Source organism: Amblyomma americanum, chromosome 7 (genome assembly GCF_052857255.1).
Source record: "Amblyomma americanum isolate KBUSLIRL-KWMA chromosome 7, ASM5285725v1, whole genome shotgun sequence".
Classification (NCBI taxonomy): Eukaryota; Metazoa; Arthropoda; class Arachnida; order Ixodida; family Ixodidae; genus Amblyomma; species Amblyomma americanum.
Genome location: NC_135503.1, coordinates 21,498,854 through 21,517,036, shown reverse-complemented (window position 1 = coordinate 21,517,036; position 18,183 = coordinate 21,498,854). Strand labels below are relative to the sequence as shown.

General features: G+C 46.1%; 1 protein-coding gene across 1 annotated transcript in view; it reads right to left on the bottom strand.

Moving 5' to 3' along the window:
* Positions 1-18,183, bottom strand: part of LOC144097609 (uncharacterized) — a 46,270-nt gene that overhangs the window by 4,030 nt on the left and 24,057 nt on the right. The window contains exons 22-41 of the mRNA XM_077630270.1: positions 17,768-17,809; positions 16,489-16,623; positions 15,491-15,723; positions 14,485-14,594; positions 13,765-13,876; positions 12,908-13,045; positions 12,389-12,502; positions 11,036-11,156; positions 10,088-10,150; positions 9,982-10,014; positions 9,328-9,360; positions 8,061-8,249; positions 7,456-7,655; positions 7,274-7,383; positions 6,623-6,740; positions 4,113-4,253; positions 2,787-2,897; positions 2,051-2,189; positions 1,458-1,490; positions 91-231 (exon numbers count right to left, since the gene is read on the bottom strand). Coding sequence (XP_077486396.1) covers positions 91-231; positions 1,458-1,490; positions 2,051-2,189; positions 2,787-2,897; positions 4,113-4,253; positions 6,623-6,740; positions 7,274-7,383; positions 7,456-7,655; positions 8,061-8,249; positions 9,328-9,360; positions 9,982-10,014; positions 10,088-10,150; positions 11,036-11,156; positions 12,389-12,502; positions 12,908-13,045; positions 13,765-13,876; positions 14,485-14,594; positions 15,491-15,723; positions 16,489-16,623; positions 17,768-17,809 — 2,316 coding nt within the window. The remainder of the gene's footprint in view (positions 1-90; positions 232-1,457; positions 1,491-2,050; positions 2,190-2,786; positions 2,898-4,112; positions 4,254-6,622; positions 6,741-7,273; positions 7,384-7,455; positions 7,656-8,060; positions 8,250-9,327; positions 9,361-9,981; positions 10,015-10,087; positions 10,151-11,035; positions 11,157-12,388; positions 12,503-12,907; positions 13,046-13,764; positions 13,877-14,484; positions 14,595-15,490; positions 15,724-16,488; positions 16,624-17,767; positions 17,810-18,183) is intronic.

Below are 18,183 nucleotides of genomic sequence, written 5' to 3'. Positions count from 1 at the left end.
TTCCTGCACCGCTCACAGGACCTACAACCACTAAGGAGTAAAGTTTTTCGCTGGTGCTACTAGATCGGCACAAGATTTCCTCGCACTCACTCTTATTAGAGCGAGGCACGAAAGTGTCGTTGTTCTTGTAGACGATGCTCTGGTAGACGAGGAAGTCGCAGCCTTCTTCCGGCATGTACGGAACATCTCGTTCGTCATCCGACACCACGCAGACGATCGTAGGAGGCTCCCCTGAGAGTATGCCGTTATAATATGTCTAGCCCGCATGGCAAAAACAGGGCCACGTGAACACGCATGGCTTTGCGGAGCCCTTGGTGCGTTTCTTCTGGAGCCACACCACGTGGGCCGGGAACAAGTGCTAACGTTTATAGCGGTAAGTTCTAAAAGAGTACCAGCGACCATAACTCCAGCATTGATGAGTGAATATTATTTAATCAGTGATATAATAAGTGCGAAAAACACTCACAGTACGGTCTTCAGTGTGTAATGGGAGATTCAGCAACAGCACCATGAGGCGATGACCATAGTATTGTTCATTAATTATTATTTGCTTCCACTCATGACAATGCTTCCACTCATGACGTTACTGCGTTCAGGCCACCCAGCGTGGTGCGTCGTTATACCGCGTTGCATTGACATCATGCGTAACATCAGGGAATCCTTACAAATCAGCGCGGCGTGGTGTCATGTTGACGCCGCAGGAGCGAGAAACGAGCACTTAACAGATAGCGCTGTGAAAAATAACGACAGCGAAGCAGAGAGAGCTTAAAGAAGCGTGGAAGCGATGCTGACAGCTGCAAGAGACCATCCATGTGCGGTAGATTCGCTGCAAACAGTTCAGACAGTGCGAAGTGCGACACCAAATCAAACCGAAAACATATGTATCGCAACAAATAACGCTACTCTGAATTTCAGGATGAACAGGCGTAGCCAACGTTTTTAGAGCTAGGCAACATTTAGCGTGTTATGAACAGGCAAGCGTCGCCGGTCGGCCCTGTCGGCCAACCGTAAGACCCAAAGCTTGAAGTGAAGTTGAGACGTGTACGCGGTAAACGTTACACTACGCTATACACACAAATTAATTCTGTTCCGCACTGTTCTGCAGCTCTTCTGTGACAATCACGATTAAAGTTTGGGCTAAAAGAACACTGCTGAAGCAATTTCCTTTCTTAATTTCAATCTATCGTTTATGAACCACATTTGTGCACTGTCCTTGGCCGGGTTTTGCAATAAATTTTACCTAAAAATTCCTCAAATGCCCACATGTGCTAGCAGATTTTAATGCCATCACTCATTTCTGAAAGCTAAGGCCGGATCATGCAGCCACTGCCCAATTCTACATCCGCTGCATGCCTACTTACTGCCATCGTCGACGTCGATGTACTTGTTATCTGGAGCTGTAAGCATCAAGAGTGTCAAGTTCTGTCTCAGCCGGCGTCTTCCACGAAGGCGCTTACCTTTCCTTTCATCTTCTTTCGCCTTCTTGTAGCCTGCATAAATGAACCGGACTCCTTAACACAGCAGTGTCTCCCTAATAACTGCCTTTGAACAGCCAAAAAGAGTTATATACGGTCTATCCTCGTTATAACGAAGCGGTTTATAACGAAATAATGGATATAACGATGGAATGACGATTCGCCTTGGAAGCTTGGTCAACAAGGGCAATAACGAAACTACCATTACACATATTAATCGGCCGGCCCCTTCAACTGCGTTATAACGAGGTTCAATTGTACATTTGTTTTTGAAAGGTACGAGGAACGACATGTTTTGGTTCTATCGGGAGCGGAGGTAATTTCAAATTCATCCGTCTTTTTTCCCCTTTCATTTAACGAAAAATCGTCCAGTGTAAGCAAAGCTTGTGGTGATCTTCGCAATGCTTGTTGAAGAACAGTTGAAAGTTCGCATACAGTGTGCATGCATGCTGATGAAGCCGGCCCACGACCATATGAAGGGCGCAGTATTTCCGGCTGTTAACTATTGCGTGTTATAGTCACATATGTGAGGTTGTCGAGCAGTTCGCCCGAGTGAAAGACTTCGAGTAGCGCACCTGCTCCGTCGGCGATAGCGTCCAAGCGGCTGAACGGTGGAGGTGCCCGCTTCTTGGAGCAGCTGACGTCCGGAGCGTCGTAGTCGGCATTGAACACTGCGACGCAGAACGATGGGTGCGACCTTCTCGCAGCCCGCATCTGAAAGAGCGGAACATTCCACATACCTTACAATGTTTCTTGTAAAGCCAGCCTGCATCGTAGCGAACGTGACAACTTAAATGATGAGTCCTATCCACTTGTCGCAAATGTTGCAGTCTACTGGTCTTTGAGGATTATAGCCCCGTTTTGGGGGCACTATTAAAAGGCCAGAAGTTGCAAGGACTAACCCATTGTGTGAGTTCATATATGGTCCCGATAGTCGGCAAGCAAATTGCACTACACTGTACTGTTTTTTTTTGTTTTTTGAGCATGACTTCCTGGTCGCCGCTCTTCTGACTTGCGATACAGGTGAACCGGCCATAGTCGGTGGTCTATTTCTGTGGTGAAGTTAACGTGGTTACTTGGTTTTTAATGTCGACCACTCTGCTCCAGTAATTTCTCAAAGTACGCCAGTATTCCTTATTTTCACCGTATCCGGCAGAAAAACAGGCTGGGGTAATGCCGCTATGAAACAACTGTAACCTTGAAATCTATAACTTCTGCCAAAGGGCCACAAGTTGTAAAGTATCTTCGAATTCATTTGGAAGAAGCGACAAGAGAATTGAGATGTGTGTAGTTAGATTAGCGCGGAACTACCTTCATGGACAGCAGGTGCTCGGTCTCATAAGACAGCCACTCCTCGTCGACGTAACGGTACGCAGCGCCGTAGCGATCGTCTTGCGTCTCCGAGCCACCTTTACCGCAGACCTGGAAAACACATTTACTTAGCGGGCGCGTCCCGCACAGGGGTACACTAGGTGAAACTCTAGAACAGAATGCGCTCGTCCTTTTTAATGCACCTCATGACGGCTAGCAGCAACTGCTGAGAGCTCCTGCCGATGTTTTCTTGAAATTTTAACGCATATAGCGTGGTTCGTGAAAGCGGATTCACACAAAACTATACCGTTCTGTTTTAGACAGGGTTTTGAGTTTCACACCGCGGCAGAAGTTTCTACGTTGAAGGAATGCAAGTGAGAGGCTGGTTTGAAGAGCGTGCGCCTCATGATTTTTGAGATTGTAGGATGCAGAGAAGAACCGACCAAGTGCAAATAACTAATATCCTCAAAATTGTTAACACGTACTTAGATAAGGAAGGGCGGTGAGTATTTAGAGCAGGTAGGGGTACATCACACTAAGCTGTTCAATTTTGCCGCAAGCATCATCCAATCTACCTTAACAAAATGTAATTTCTTTAGGCGTGATATTATGCTGCAAAGCAGAACGTCGTCATCATTATTATCATCATCACCACCACCATCATCATCAGCCTGACTACGCCCACTGCAGCGCAAAGGCCTCTCCTATGTCTCTCCAATTAACCCTGTCCTTTGCCAGCTGCGCCCACCGTATCACTGCAAACTTCGTAATTTCATTCGTTCAGCAAGCTTTATGCCGCCCCCTGCTTAAGTTAAAATGGCCGGCACTTTCGTAGCGGATTTTTAGAACGAATGGGAACGCATTACCACGTCGCTTCAATAACTAACGTAAATTAACTTTCTTGATATTGTATCAATTCTCATATTTCATTTTTTTTTGTGGCGCACGCAGAGATTCTGAGTTTAACGTGATTTTCCATAATGGACAGAAAGAAAGATAACGAGAAGAAAAGCGTGGAGAAAGTTCACGCATAGAACATGGCATCGCAGCTTACCTGGGCGCCACTAGACGTACAAAATTAGACCACATGCCTCGCGAATGTAGGAATGACACAGCCAGATTTGAGAGCTTTAGTGGAAGCTTCGCAATCAATAGCGAAAAATATTGCAGGTGCTCATTCTTGAAATTCATGAGCAAGGAATAAGCACACCATGCTAGGCGTACGAACTATACGAATTAAAAAAAAACAATAGGCGTGCCTTGCCAGACTTGTCGCTAGACAATGCGGAAATGTTAGGGTTCTCTGAGAAAGAAAATGTCTCCCACCGGACGCTTCTCGGCAGAGGTGAGGCAGGCGGTTCCAACGGGCCTCGGTCCTGGCACTCGGAAGGCTTGCGTCGCCATGGTCACCGAGAGGCAGGCGGCTCCTCGCTCGGTCGTTGCCAGAGCCCAACCAAGTGCAGTTTTCTGGAGACACAGCGAGGAAATACGTTTGCGGGTAACTTCAGGCTATCATAACAGGGACAAGGAGAAACAATGCGCTCTGGTGAAGGCAAATGCTTTTTTATTCTGATTGGTTTAAGGGCGAAGTGTTTTCGCACATTCCCGTATAGGTCTTCAGTACGGTAGAAATTTATAAACAAGTTGAGACGCAATGGTAATTTTGTTCAGTAGCACCATCGTGATGTAGCAAAATATATTGCTGTATGTAACATCTACTAATGCAAGTTTCTGCTGGATGCTAAAAAAAAACAGGATATGGCTGCTTGTTGTTCCTAGAAACGTGGTGATTACTTGCACATCACCATCCGCTGCTGCCCGAGAAAGCTCTGTCTATTAATAATTCAAATCCTGAATCTCTTATGCGAAATAAGGAATTAAACTTTGCTGCCTAGCACGCAGAGAACTTTCAATTTATGCCACGGTGCTACATACAAAAATAACGGTAAAGCTCAGTTTATTTTCGCCTTAGATTTGGCATCAAAGGTAGTATCCACGCATAAACGTTTGTTTATGGCTTATGGGTTTTTAACGTCCCACAGCAACTTAGGTTGTGAGTGACGCCACAGTGGAAGGCTCCGGAGATTTCTACCACCTGGGTTTCTTTAACGTGCACTGACATCGCACAGTACACGGGCCTCTAGAATTTTGCCTCCATTGAAATTCGACCGCCGCGGCCGGGATCGAACCCTCGTCTTTCGGGCCAGCAGCCGAGTGCCATAACCCCTGATCCACCGCGGCGGCTCATAAACGTTGAAGATAACTGTGCGTTTGCTATTTAGGTTTACTGTGCGTGCTGTTTTAGGTCCTTACATTATTAGCGACATCCGTGATTCAGGCAATGCAGACGTATGTAAGTGCTTTATTAGTTGCACGTTGTGCGAAGCTTATAGTGTAGGAACAGCAATATAGTTCTTGCTGCAACTGCAGCTTCACAAAATCTCACATTCTTATTTATTACGAGAGAATTTGCGAAACAAAATTGCATTAAAAAACGGCGCACAGAAACAGAGAATATAACATGGAGTGCCGACAACAACGGGTAAAAATATCTTTTTAGCTATAGCAACCGCTACTGGGGGTATTGTTCTCAGAAGCCCGAAAGCTAAGTTATAATATCAGAGAGCTTAGTTTAAACGCTGTGGGTATGAACAACTGCCGGGTGCAGATTTTTAGTGCCAGTCAGGTGTTCGAAATAGACAAAAAAAAAAAGCTGCCGTCAGATGCGGCAGTTTGTTGTTGCAAAACTTGAACCATGCGGTGAATCTGTTAGATTAAGCTCACAGTGGCAAGTGCGCGAAATGAAATAAAAAAAAGGTCTAAAGTTGGAGAAATGATTTCTACCAATGGATGGCAGCCTAAAATTTCGAAGAATGGCATGTTTCCCGGATAGTTGGCGCGATTCCGTTTGAGTGGCAAAGCTCGAACATTGGGACACGGACGTAGAAAGACAAACAGGACCAGCGATATGTCCTGTTTGTCCTCCTTCGTCCGTGTACCAGTATTCAAGCTGGTTCACACAAATAAAATTTTGCGCTCATACTATGTTTAATGGACAAAACGAAAATGGCCTTATATCATACTGCACTGTTGGGAAGCGAGACTTGTTTGAAGGACATTACATTGAGCCTCATCTAGCACGCTTAATATGATCATTATTTTTTTAGTCACGTAAATTGCAGATTATAGTGACGATCACTCCGACAGTCCTTCGCAAATAAAAGATTTCGTAACGCTCGGCCACTATGCAGCCTGTAAAGTGTGCTCTGTCGCAGTATGACTTTGCGTGCAAAGAAGCCACAGGTAACGGGGCGCTTTAAGAGCCCACGATGGTGTCGTTCGGTAAGCTCAGGAATTTTCGGAAAATAAGCAGCTGATTCCTGTAGCATGACGCGCGTACCGATAACACAGGCAGTGCTGGTGTGCTCAAAACGATTTTCCCCAGATGCAGCCACATTATCGGAGAAATATGAGGATTCGTTTCTCTTTCGCTCTTCAATTATACCGTCCTCTTTCAATAGCGCCTACGCGTGTGCTGTCTCCTGATCTTAATTTGGGCGGAGTATTTGCCACACGCGGTATATCGGCGTGCCAGTTGCGCTTTTCGTATTCTTATCACAAGGAACTCCGGGCGCTTTACGTCGCGACAGCAGCGCCATCACGAACGCTTTGGTGATTGCGATATGAAAGGCCCTTTTCTAGCTCAGGCTCTACAGCGTACGAATATTGGATTACATACGTGAAAGATTAAGTCACATTCTAAAATAAAAGTAAGTGAGGCTTCGTGTTGAGATGAATAAACGCAGAGCCTAGGATCTCATGTGCTTGACACTCACCATAGGTACAGTCTGACTGCAACCGTCACCTATGTCCAAGTAGACTGAAGGGTAGGCAGTTTTGCAGAAAGCCCAGGATCGCATGAAGTGGGTCTGGAGTATGACGATTTCTGAGAGCCTAGAGAAAGCAAGAAAACATATATGCGACGGACATGGTAGTTCAAAACTTATCTGTGGAGAACGAAGAACCTAGCACTGCACGAAAATGGCAGTTTTGCAAAACTAGGACGACCTAGACTTGAATTAGAAGTTCGTTTAGATTCCGGTAGCTTTATTAGCACTGTTGCGCACTGCGCCGCACCAAGTTACAAATTGACTTATGATTTTATAAAAGTCGCGGGAACATGCGGAAATTCTGCTATTAAGCGGACTGGGCTTCCCGCTTGCTTAACGGGAACAAATACGTACAAATCTCGATTTTTTTTTCACACTGCGCAGCAATAGCTTTATGTGCTTGATAAAAAAGCTGCCACAGGTTCTACGCTAATTGGAGCAAGGAGTAACTTGCCGGTATCTCTACGCCCAACAGGACGGAAGATAACCGTCGCGAATCATTCTCTGCGGTCACTGAGGCGAATGGAAAGAACTTTGCTGTCATAATTTCTTCAACTAGCTTCCAGAATAACTCAGTCTCAAAACGTTGATTCTTACGAGAAGAGCATTCCCAGTCGCTGCACGATGACAGCTGGATCTTCGTCGTAATCTTGAATTTCCACTCCCAGGAGAACTGAGCTGTGGGACGGAAGTTTTCTCTTCAGAAGCTGGAAATGAGGAAGAAAAATTTGAAGGCTGTATTTTTCTGGAAAGCAGCAAAGCGACGGAAATCCACTCACCCTGACGAAGACCGCTAGACTAGAGAACTCTGTCGAGAGGTATTTCTGCTCAGCAATCGCCACACCGTCAAGGCCGAGAAAAGTGAGGCGTTTCGCTATTCCTATGAAGGTTTCTTCATTGCCGTCGAACGAAGGATGAACACGCATGAGAAACTTTCTACCAGCACCAACGTACTCCTTAATGTCTGACACGTTCAGTGCTGCAAGAGAAAAGAAACACGGCAAGCTCAGTGCGAACCCTCTGTACAGGAATAACCATGGCTGCGTTAATGTCGTGACTGAAGCATATCAACAGGTGGTGTTTCAGCGAATAGTGTATCAGGTGCTTATACGAAGCTTTGTCTGATAAGCCTTTTACGCCACGGTGTCAATATATCGTTAGCCCCATCTTTTAACCCTAATCGAGTGACCGGGATGAAGGATGAGAGAAGGCCCTTGATGTGCTTGAGGCAGTTAAGCGTGACAAAGAAAAATGAGCCTCAAGTTTATTGAGCTGTCGTTTCAGTAGTTTTACGAGAATGACAACGTGGGCTGAAAATAATATTTTGAGATAATACCTGTTAAGACAAGAGATGGTTATTGGGGAATGAAAGGAGAGGACTCACCTGGCAATGTCCGTGGGGCGTCTGCACCGTCAGGGTCGAACACGTAGTGGGTGCAGTGGCGACGCGGCAACGCGTGAAGCTGTGACCAAGAGGAGCTCAAGAAGCAGACGAACGGCCGGTGGGTGACATTCGAGTTCGTATTGTTGCCATGCGCTTCAGGTTCAGCATTCCCGAAGATTTGTTTGGCACCTGCGTAGAAAGTAGGGGAGATCCTAACAGTAGCCACTCAGTAATCCAATCACAGCAAAGTCCGCTTTAGAACATGCCTTGCTTGATGATTTGCACGATGCAACGCCCGGTTTGCGGTACTAGTCTCACGTCATGTATGTTCCTGCCGCCCTAACTCATACAGCGAATAGACCAGCCAACTCACATATTTCCTTTATTACAAGCGACTGCCTGTTGTCGTATGGCAACGGAGAGGAGGAGTAGGCATGGATGGTGGGTGAGAAGGAGCGGAGAAGAGAGCAAGATCTTCAAAGAGAAGACAGCGAGCTCAAGCATAGTTGATCTAGAACTCTCCACGACCTCTAAGTGCCTGGTGACAGACGAGGAGGAAGCGAAACAGAAGCGTCAGTGCCCCGGGGCAGTGATTGTTAGTCGGGCAGCTGAATCATCCGAGAAGATGGCCACAGGAATGTTGGTCAAGCTCTCACTGCGCGCCCTGCATGGTGTTGACACATCGGTCGTTCAGGCTCAGCGCACGCAATTAATTTTAGAAGAACGCAATTTCACACGGACTTGCGTCCCTTCAGAGAAGTAGACTCGCTGAGCTAAGAGCGTTGCGCAAGCTGCGTCAGATACTGCGAATACGCCGTCGTTCACGCTGTAAACTTAAGCTACGTACAGTAGAAAAGTTGCTAGAAAGGTGATTGGGCTATCGACCCGTGAGAAAAACTGCGCACTACAAAACCAGGTGCACACAGAGGAGTTCATAGAGAAAATGTGCGCATCAGTCAGCCGCCAATATCACTGCACGATAAGGAAGGGAAATTCTTGACATTATTTTTTGTCTATTTCTGATTTTAGTCTCTTGGTTTCTTGTGCAGTGCTCATGCGCCCTACTTTTATTTTTTCTGCATAAGTTTTGTGAGAGGCGAAATTAAGTTTTCTTCTGTTTGCGCTTGTGTGTTACTTCTTTGGTCCCTATGTGTGTGTTGAGTTGTGATGCTCGCTGTTTTTCGCCATGAAGCTGTGCGCATGTTTTACAATATACATAGCTAAATTTAACTATCACAATAAAGGAATGAATGCGATAATACATTACCTAATGGTCGGCGCCTTCTGTAGTTCAGGAAGCCTGAATAGAAAAATCGCGGGCGATTTAACTTGGTCAGGCCAAATTCGAATTGGGTATTTTAGCACTTGGGTTTTCACTTCGGTTTCGTTTCGAGGCTCGGTTTCCAAGGTCAAGCAGGCTTCAGACAAATATCAGCGAAATCAGACATAGACCCCGATATATGCGGAATTGGTAATTCTCTACTTTACGCTCATAGAGCGCTAGGAGTCCTCATATCATTCCTGGCGCAGTGGTTCAGCGGTTAAACGATGCGCCAACGCTTTGCGTTAAAAGGTGCTTCCACCGGTGAGGCTTATGAGACTCAGGTTGCTCTTCTCGAGCAACCTCTTGCGACCAATCATTGATTGATCCTCCACATGGTGGGCAGTTTGCTGACAATCCGCTGGGCATTCTGTGATGACGTCACAAGGTCACGTGATTTATATAGGCAACCTGCCACACAGAGGGCCACCTAGGGGGCAGGAGGCCCACCTAGATAAGGTCGCCCACAACCTGCTGGGCAGAGATACTGCGCAGACAAGGGCTAAGTGGCGGAATGGAACATTCAGTGCTCGCGCAGTAAATCATTTCAAGACCAGCGAGTAACTGAAGCTATGAAACGATACTGTGAAGATTGTTTACCTGTCATGCGGAATATGTCTTGTATGGCGTTTTCTGCGTTGGGATTGAAAGAAAAAGCACATATACATGTTAGCTAAATATTTCCATTGACATAAATTTCACTAACCCTCGTGGAGGCTGTTCCGCAGGACTCGCACGTCACTGGCGTTCCCATCCGCCTGGTTGTATGCTGAAAGATGACATTAGTATAAAAGAAAAGGAATTAGGGGCGACAAATCGGATTCATGCGGAGAAAATACGACAGCACTTTTCTTTCACTTGAGAATATATTACAGTTCTGACTATATTACAATCCTGATTTTATTGTCTTTCACTCACCATTGTATTTGCATTCTAATTGTTATTCTATTTTTATTCCATTTCTATTCGTAATCTCTTCTCTTGTTAATTTTTGCCTAGTCATTCATACTGCGGCTTCTTTCCCCTCTCCTGTACAAGTGGAGAGGGGACTTCCCTCCCTCCAACTCTCACCTGCCAACCGCGGCAAGTGGAAGCTGTAGAGAGGGAAATCCCCGTAAGCATTAGTTGCTACGGTTGGCCGGTGAAGGCTTCACAGATACGCTGACGCGGGACATCTTCGCCTTCATTTCCCTCCTAATGATAAAGCAATAAAGAATTAATAGCTGTTTATCCACCGCAGTGAACCAGGACTGAACGCGTTCGGCTGCTGAGATCGAGGTCTCGGGATCGAATCCAGAGCGCGTTTCGATTGAGGCGAAATGCAAAAACGCTTGCATGATGTGCGATGCAAGCGCATGCCGAAGGGCAGCTGAAGAGGCTCTAGAATTCGATTAGATTAAAGGGATCGAATGTGTGAAACTCTCAGGCAAAGCATGTGAAGCTCGTCTGTGTTAGATTTTGAAATGGTGACGTAACCACCGAAAAAAAAAACAGCGATGGCATTGAGCCTTCCCCGCAGCGAACGGCGCCTAGAAGGAGACACAGTGATGATGCCAGCACGAAAAAAACTAATGGCTACTTATGGCCGAAGTTTTCACACGCCTGAGCTAGAGTCATTGCCGCTATACGCTGGGAGGGAGAAATGAATTATTACCGTCTTCGATCGCAGCAAGCCGAGGAAAACTAGCATTTCCGCAGGCCGGCTTGTAGTCGTCATAGTCAATGTTGAACGCAGCCATACATGCTGCTGGTTGGCGTGATATCACCTTGGAAACCTGTTGGTGTCAGACAGGAAAGGCATCCACGTGACTGTGATTGAAGAGCTATCCCAAGCAGCACAAGCCAAGAGTTCATGCTTATTGAACTGAGTGTCGCATATGTTCTCGCACATTTCAATCTCTAGGAAATGCAATTTATAAACGCAGTTGTATTCCATCCCAGGACTTTGCTCGTATGCGTGAGCACCAAACTGACTCTGTAAGAATTACCACAGTGTGCGAAAAATGTTTTTGGGCACATAATAGAACAGCTGAAAGCCTACCAGACGTTATTCCCAAAAACGTGGGACCGCGACCACAAAAAAAAAATCAAAACTTTCTGAACCCTGTTAAATTTAGTTTTCGTGGAATTCATTCTCAAATAGAAATGCCCATTCACTTATAGGTTACAGCAAAGCATTACCGGATCGCGACAGAGAGCATCACCATGATAATCATCACTACGCCCGCTGCGGGACAGAGGCCTCTGCAATATCACTCCAAATAACGCTGTCCTATGCCAGCTGGGGTTACCTTATCCCCAAAACTTCTTAATGTTATGCGCCCACCTGTCTCTTTCTGCCACTGCTTGCTACTCTTACCTTCCGATGGAATCAATTTCTTTATCCTAATGGCCCATCGGTCATCGTTCATTCGTATTACGTGCCCTGCCCCAGCCGATTTCTTCTTTTTGATTTCAACTAGGATACCATTAACCCGCATTTGTTTCCTAACCCAACCTGCTCTGTTCCTGTCTCCTAACGTTGCATCTATCATTTTTCTTTCCATAGCTGACTGCGCTGTTCACAGCTTAATTTCATGCAGAGGGGAAATTATGAGACTGGCGAGAATGTTCTAATATACTAGCGCATATGTGCATGACATTGGAGTCAAGGGGCACTTCACTTCTGGTAAATTTGAATGCGCTGATCTTAATCACTTTTTCGTCCACTGGTTCACGGGTATACTGATGCTCATACTGGTCCCAAAAATATCTTTACTTTTTTTGGCGGCATTCACTTAAGAACTAATTACATCAATCTGAACCGTATGTAATTAAGCCTGAAAACGCTCTTGAGACTGCTAGTCTCTACTGGTGCGAATTTCATTTGAACACCACAGGTCACGACTAGCAACGTGCAGCGTCACATAATACATGTGACTACTCAAACCTTTCCAGAAAATGCGAATAAGTCAACTTTTCAGAATAAGGGGACATTGGGCATACACAGAGCTTAAATAAGTCATACCTTTTCCTTCAGAAGTTTTGGCTCCTCGTATGACTGCCAAATGGTTTCTTTTCGTCGTACCATGGAGTCCGACAAGTTCGACAGCATGATCTTCCAATCCCTGCTGTCGCAAGTCTGTAAATAGCAGCGCAATTTGGCGTTATGTTCATTGATTTGCGATTAAAAGAAAAATGAACATTAAGGTAACAATGCGGAGAGCTGCGGTAGTTGGTTTTCGTCAAGATTCAATTTTTTTAACGCACAAAAGTTTTGGGCAAAAAAAGAGAGAAGAAATTGAAGGGACGGTAGCTATGTTTTATTCGTGCACGTATGACATTTATAAACTAGCATTCACGCACCACGCCTGCTAATACCATCACTGCGCGAGTTAAGAAAAATAATTTCAACTGTAGTTATCGTGAACTGCAATTAAGAGCCTTTCCTTTTCTGCATCACTTTCTATTCTGCCAGTACCTGGCTCAGATGAGCAGATTGTGCCCGAGCAAGGCTATTGTTCTCATAATTTTTGCCGGAATTTACCTCGCTGTAGCTCACGTCACCCCTTCGCTCGCATGTCGGTCGGTCGCCTGCAGATGTGAACTGTAGCACGGCCAGGTTGACGGAGAGACAGATGCTTTGATTTTGGTTGAGCGCTTCCATCCACGACAAAGCCGTCCTCTGCAAGAACAGTGTAAACAGAGCTAAACGTCACGAACTAAGGTTGTCTCATTAACTTGGCAGACAGAAAGCGAACAATCTTTTGTATTTTACTGTTGGCGAATTATATTGCCACTGAGACCATTTGAAGTAGGTTTGTCTGTTACAGCTACGTTTATTAATAAGAGAGCAGATTACTCATTGGCATCCACCCAAGCGCAGCCATTAGGATACAAAGGAAAGCTACCCAGCTTCCACAGCAACTTCGTAGTTAAAGCAAAATTTGTCCTGATCCTGGGTTCGAACCCGGGACCACCGCTTCGCCGGAGAAGTCGCTCTATCAACTGAGCTAACCGGGATGGCTAGCGCATGATAGGGCAAGAGCGAATTGATCAATAACTCGTAGCGGACACAGTGCTGGTCGTATGTATAGGGAAATGCCCTAAGGTAGAGGGATTTGTAAATTTTGCGTCAGTTTGTAATTTTTTACAATTATACGTAAATTTGTAAATTTTTCAAATTTATTTCACCTTGGGAGATTTCCCTAAAGAGCTACTTCTATCCAGTGTCCTGACCTCAGGAAACTACGCGTTTCGTCGTCCCATGCTTTGATTTCTCCTTGCAAACTCAGCACTGCTCTTCAGTTCTGCGGGCGTGTTGTGGTCTTCCAGTCGTGCGGAGTATTTTAACTTTTCTTAGGTTCTCCCGTTTCTCTTACTGTGAAGGAAAAAGTTACCAACCATAGAGACTGTGAATGCTTTTCTTGGCGCTTCGTAACTGGAAGGTGCTACTTTCTGGCAGTACCCGCGACTGTGGTAGAAGTGAGTCTCGAAAACAAGTATGTCCACTTCCCTGTCAGAAAGAAAGAGAGAGAGGAAAAATAAGCAGAGTAAGCGTTCAGTTCGATCTTGACTTAAATTTCAGTCTAAATAGCGGGAAAAAATTTGCAGTGGCTTAGCTCGGCTATGCCGGGATATACGTAGCGAAAGCTGAGACATAGCTTCGTTAGCCTTGGTTAATATTGATTGCAAGTCCAGGTTAGTTTGGTTGTCGGGCTAGTTGTCGTCACGTGGTTCGTCACGCGGTTGGTCACGTGACAAGTCACGTGGTTGCTCACGTGGTTGGTCACGTGGTGCGGTGCGACCACGGTTGGAATGCGAGCACGGCAAAATTGCGAGTTCGTGGCCAATGTAGCTTTCGCTACAAAAAATAACGAGCAAATATGAGTACTGGCCAGTGAACATAGCTGCTAACCTGGAGCTCGACAAGTTGGACAACTACTAATGCTAGCACAAAATAATAGTAAAAACAGTTAATAACCTTTCAAGTAAACACCATAGCAGAAGGATGTATGCACAAGCAACAAAATACGCAAAAATCTTAATATTTTGTTCTTTCGCATGGTCACGTGTTGACTTCAGGCGGAAAATAAGCAACTCGGCAGGCACAGCAGCACGTACTTGACAAGATCCCGTAGACGCTTTGCCAGTAACTTCGGAGGGACGTGTATGTCCACGATTTCGACACTAAGCATGATCTGCAGGTCTGGCTGAAACACGGATCGCATAGCCTGTAAAGGGAAACAAAAGTCTGGAGTATTGGAAGTCACAAAACCGTCGTAGCATATTCTGGGGGACTCTGAGAAATTATAGGCTTGCCCTCAGGCCGCCAAAGGCGACATACAGTGGCCCCGACCGTTTTTTGGCAACCACGGTGCGCAGGCTTTCTTTAACTAGGTATTTGTTTTGAGCTAAGCACAGGTGCCAATGTCACGGCAGGGCCATCACGTCATCTGCTTTAGCGCTGAGAATTTCTCCATCTAGTCGGGCACTTATCCGTTTTATTTAACCACTAACAAATTCGTCTTCGTGATCAAGATGATTGAATTTTCGCTTTTGCTTCAAGAAAACACAAGCAGTATGCTATGCCACAATCTGCTTTACGAACGACCCCTGTTTCATAGTATACAAATAAACTAAATAGGACTGTATAGTCATGTTTAGTTCATCTTCTTTGGACGGTAGGCTTACGTAAGACTACACTCGAAAGCAGACGTGTGATGCATAGCAAAACAAAGCCTTCGCCAACGTTTCTGTGCCACATAAGCTTGTCCACGACAAAACGAAGTTTCGTATTATTTTGGCTTCCATATTTCTTTGAACTCTCTGAGATTCCGCTGCCTTCCTTTGATTTCTTTGGATGTCGCCGGCTTGGTAGTAGTAGTAGTTTTAGTAGTGGTTCTTGTTTTATCAGGAAAAGAGAAATAGAACTGGCCGCGGGAACTGAGGCTGAATTATTGAATGGCGGGGGGGGGGGGGGGGGGATCCATAGTTACCCCGCGGTCGAATAAGTAGAAGCGAAAAAGTAGGACAATGCGATAGATTGCACAGAGGGTAGTAGTGCAAATAGGTTGAAGAGCGTGGAGCGCTTTCCAGAAAGCAGCAAAACCGATCGAGGCGCCCTCACGTGAACAATTTGGGCGAACTTGACCAGTCCCCTGGTGGTGCGATCGAGGTTCAGCAGTGCGAGCCCGTGCAGCGCGTGTCGGCGCAGGAAGCCGGCCGCCTGCAGCGCCACGTAGGCCGCTGTGCGCGGACCGGAACCCTCCAGGTTGGCCACCACCGCCGACGAGCCCCCTCCGGCAAGAGCAGCCAGGTGCCGCGCGTGCTTGCGCGACCAGGCCAGCCGCAGGGAGCGCTCTGCACTCGGGAGGGACAGAGAAGTGCGTATGAACCCGCATTTCCAGAAACAGTGACCGCCTCTTTAACACCCTATTTCACAATATTCTAGAATTCAAGTGGAAATGACGGGTGCCCGACTTCTCAGAGCATCTTACACATAGCCATAGGTTGTGAACGGTTCGCACCCGTGGCTTTAGAAATAGACCCGGCTTACGTTAGCCAGAAAGAGGCTCCCACAAGTTAGAATGACGTGCTGAGCGTAGATGCACAGACCTGAACCTGGGCCTCTGGATGGCGGTAACACTATCCTGGACGTCCTCCTACTTAGGTTACCTACACCCTCATAGCAAAGTTATGTAAAAATTGACAATAAACATTAAAAATCTGGACACCTGGGCTATTGATGCATACGGCAGACGAGTTAGTAATGCAGGAGCAGAAGACCGCCAACCAAAATGGAGGAAGAACTTGGTGCCGTATTGTGCCGTTAAACGGCTATATGCCCGAGTTTTCGCATATTATGTTCTGAAGGCCGGGTACAGATGCGTACCAAAGGCTGTTTTTCTTTTTTCTTTCTCCTGTGGAAGGCATGCTTTTCCATATTCTTTTTTTTTAACGCAGAGAGGCATGAGTAAAAGAGCTAGCTACAAGGCTTTATGAAGCGAAGGAAGTGCATACATGCGCGGAGGCGGCAAGTGCGCGCAGGCGCCATTAACATTTAAGAGCTAAGCAAAAGATTTACAAACGAATCAGCACTGGTCTTCTGCACTGCAGAGGACTCACCGGAGAGGAACACTGTTCTCTCGGTCAGGTCGACGGACAGCCCGGGATGAACAATATGCGTGCAGAGACGGTCAGGCACTTGGCTGTCGTCGTACAACTCCCCAGACACCACGCACAGCAGCGGCCTGCCGATCCCTGAAAGGAGGCACATGAACAATAGTTGATGATGATGAATGCTAATTGTTCAGCCACGTATCGGAGCTGCTTCTGTCGCGTAGCAACAAAGTTTTTTTCGTTAAAAGCTCACAAATACCTGGACCACGTGATTACAATAGGCGATTGCTAATTTGATAGAAATTCCGTCCTTGTCTAATTTTAGATAGGATGGTGCAGCCGCGGCACAGGAGTCGCTCTTCAAGCACTGGAACCGGCGACTAGGTGCCACACTTGTGATGCCAACGCTGCCGAAGAGTCACAGGAAAATATTAAGGCGAATGCCTTTAATGACTCATACTCCCGGTCGAGATCCTGTCCGTCCGTTACATCGCCAACCGGAAGTCACGACAACGGAAGTAACGTCATATCCACACTTTGCCTTTGGCCGATTTGCACCAAAATCGATTTCCAGCCTAATTCGACTACAGCGAACACCACGGTGACCCCAAAATGTGGCCCGGGTCACCCCCAAATTGGCCCACACACCCCCGAAATTTAACCTTGGCCGAAGGCTTTCGCCTCGCGCACTTTAGATCGCCAAAGTCCCCCCTGAATTTTTAACCTGGCAGATGTTTTCTGGAAGACAAAAATTACACAAGCTCAGGCTGTGGACAGGGAATGAACAGGTAAGTGAGCGTCACTTCTGCGCATCAAAGCAGCACTCTGTGTAACAAAAGTAAGAACAGCGTTAATTTTTACACAAACCACACAGAAAGACCAGACAGGACCAGACAGACAATGTGATTTGTGTAAAAATTAGTGCTGTTTTTACTTTTGTTGCACAATGTTACACCAACTAGCCAGCAAGAGGTACTGTTAAAGCAGCTCTCACCCATCCTAACAATGCGAAACTATGGTTATTTAACAGAGAAAAGTATTACTGGATCCTGGTATAGCTGACCGGCGTCAGTTTCTGCGCCTCTGGCAGCGCATGACGTGTAAAGTGAAGTCCGGCCGAGGTCTGACATTAGAGTAGGTCCAAGTCCGGAGGAACGACTCAGTTTTTCAGAATGTTCAACGGTTAAAATCATGCCACAGTTGTTGCGTTTTGGCCTGAAATAACTTGTGTTGCACTCGTATTTTCTGCAAAACCGTTCGTTTTCGGAAAAGCTTGGCAACTCACGTGTGTCGTCCTCTTCAGAAACTAGGTCTCGACTTCTGTTTCCTGCCGATACGAATGGTACGCAAGATAAGAAAACGATCACAAACATTTAAATTAAGAAGCAAGCAGTACTGCGGCAAAAATTGTGGAAATCGCTATGTATACTCCTCTGAATTGAGGCATGCTGAAAATTTCGCATGCAAATGTACATCTGCAGGCACAAGAAACAGCATACGTGGTACAACGGGGATCTTCAACGTCGCATTAGACAAAATCCATCGTTGAATATAACCCCAGGAACAGAGTTCGAAGTAAAACAAAACTTATATAATTTAAAATAGTTGTGTGAAGAAGAACTCGACTTATCTCTGTGCGAAGACGTGCAATAAAGCACCGTGCGTGTTTTGTTTAAAGGCGAATCTTTTAAAAAGGTGCCA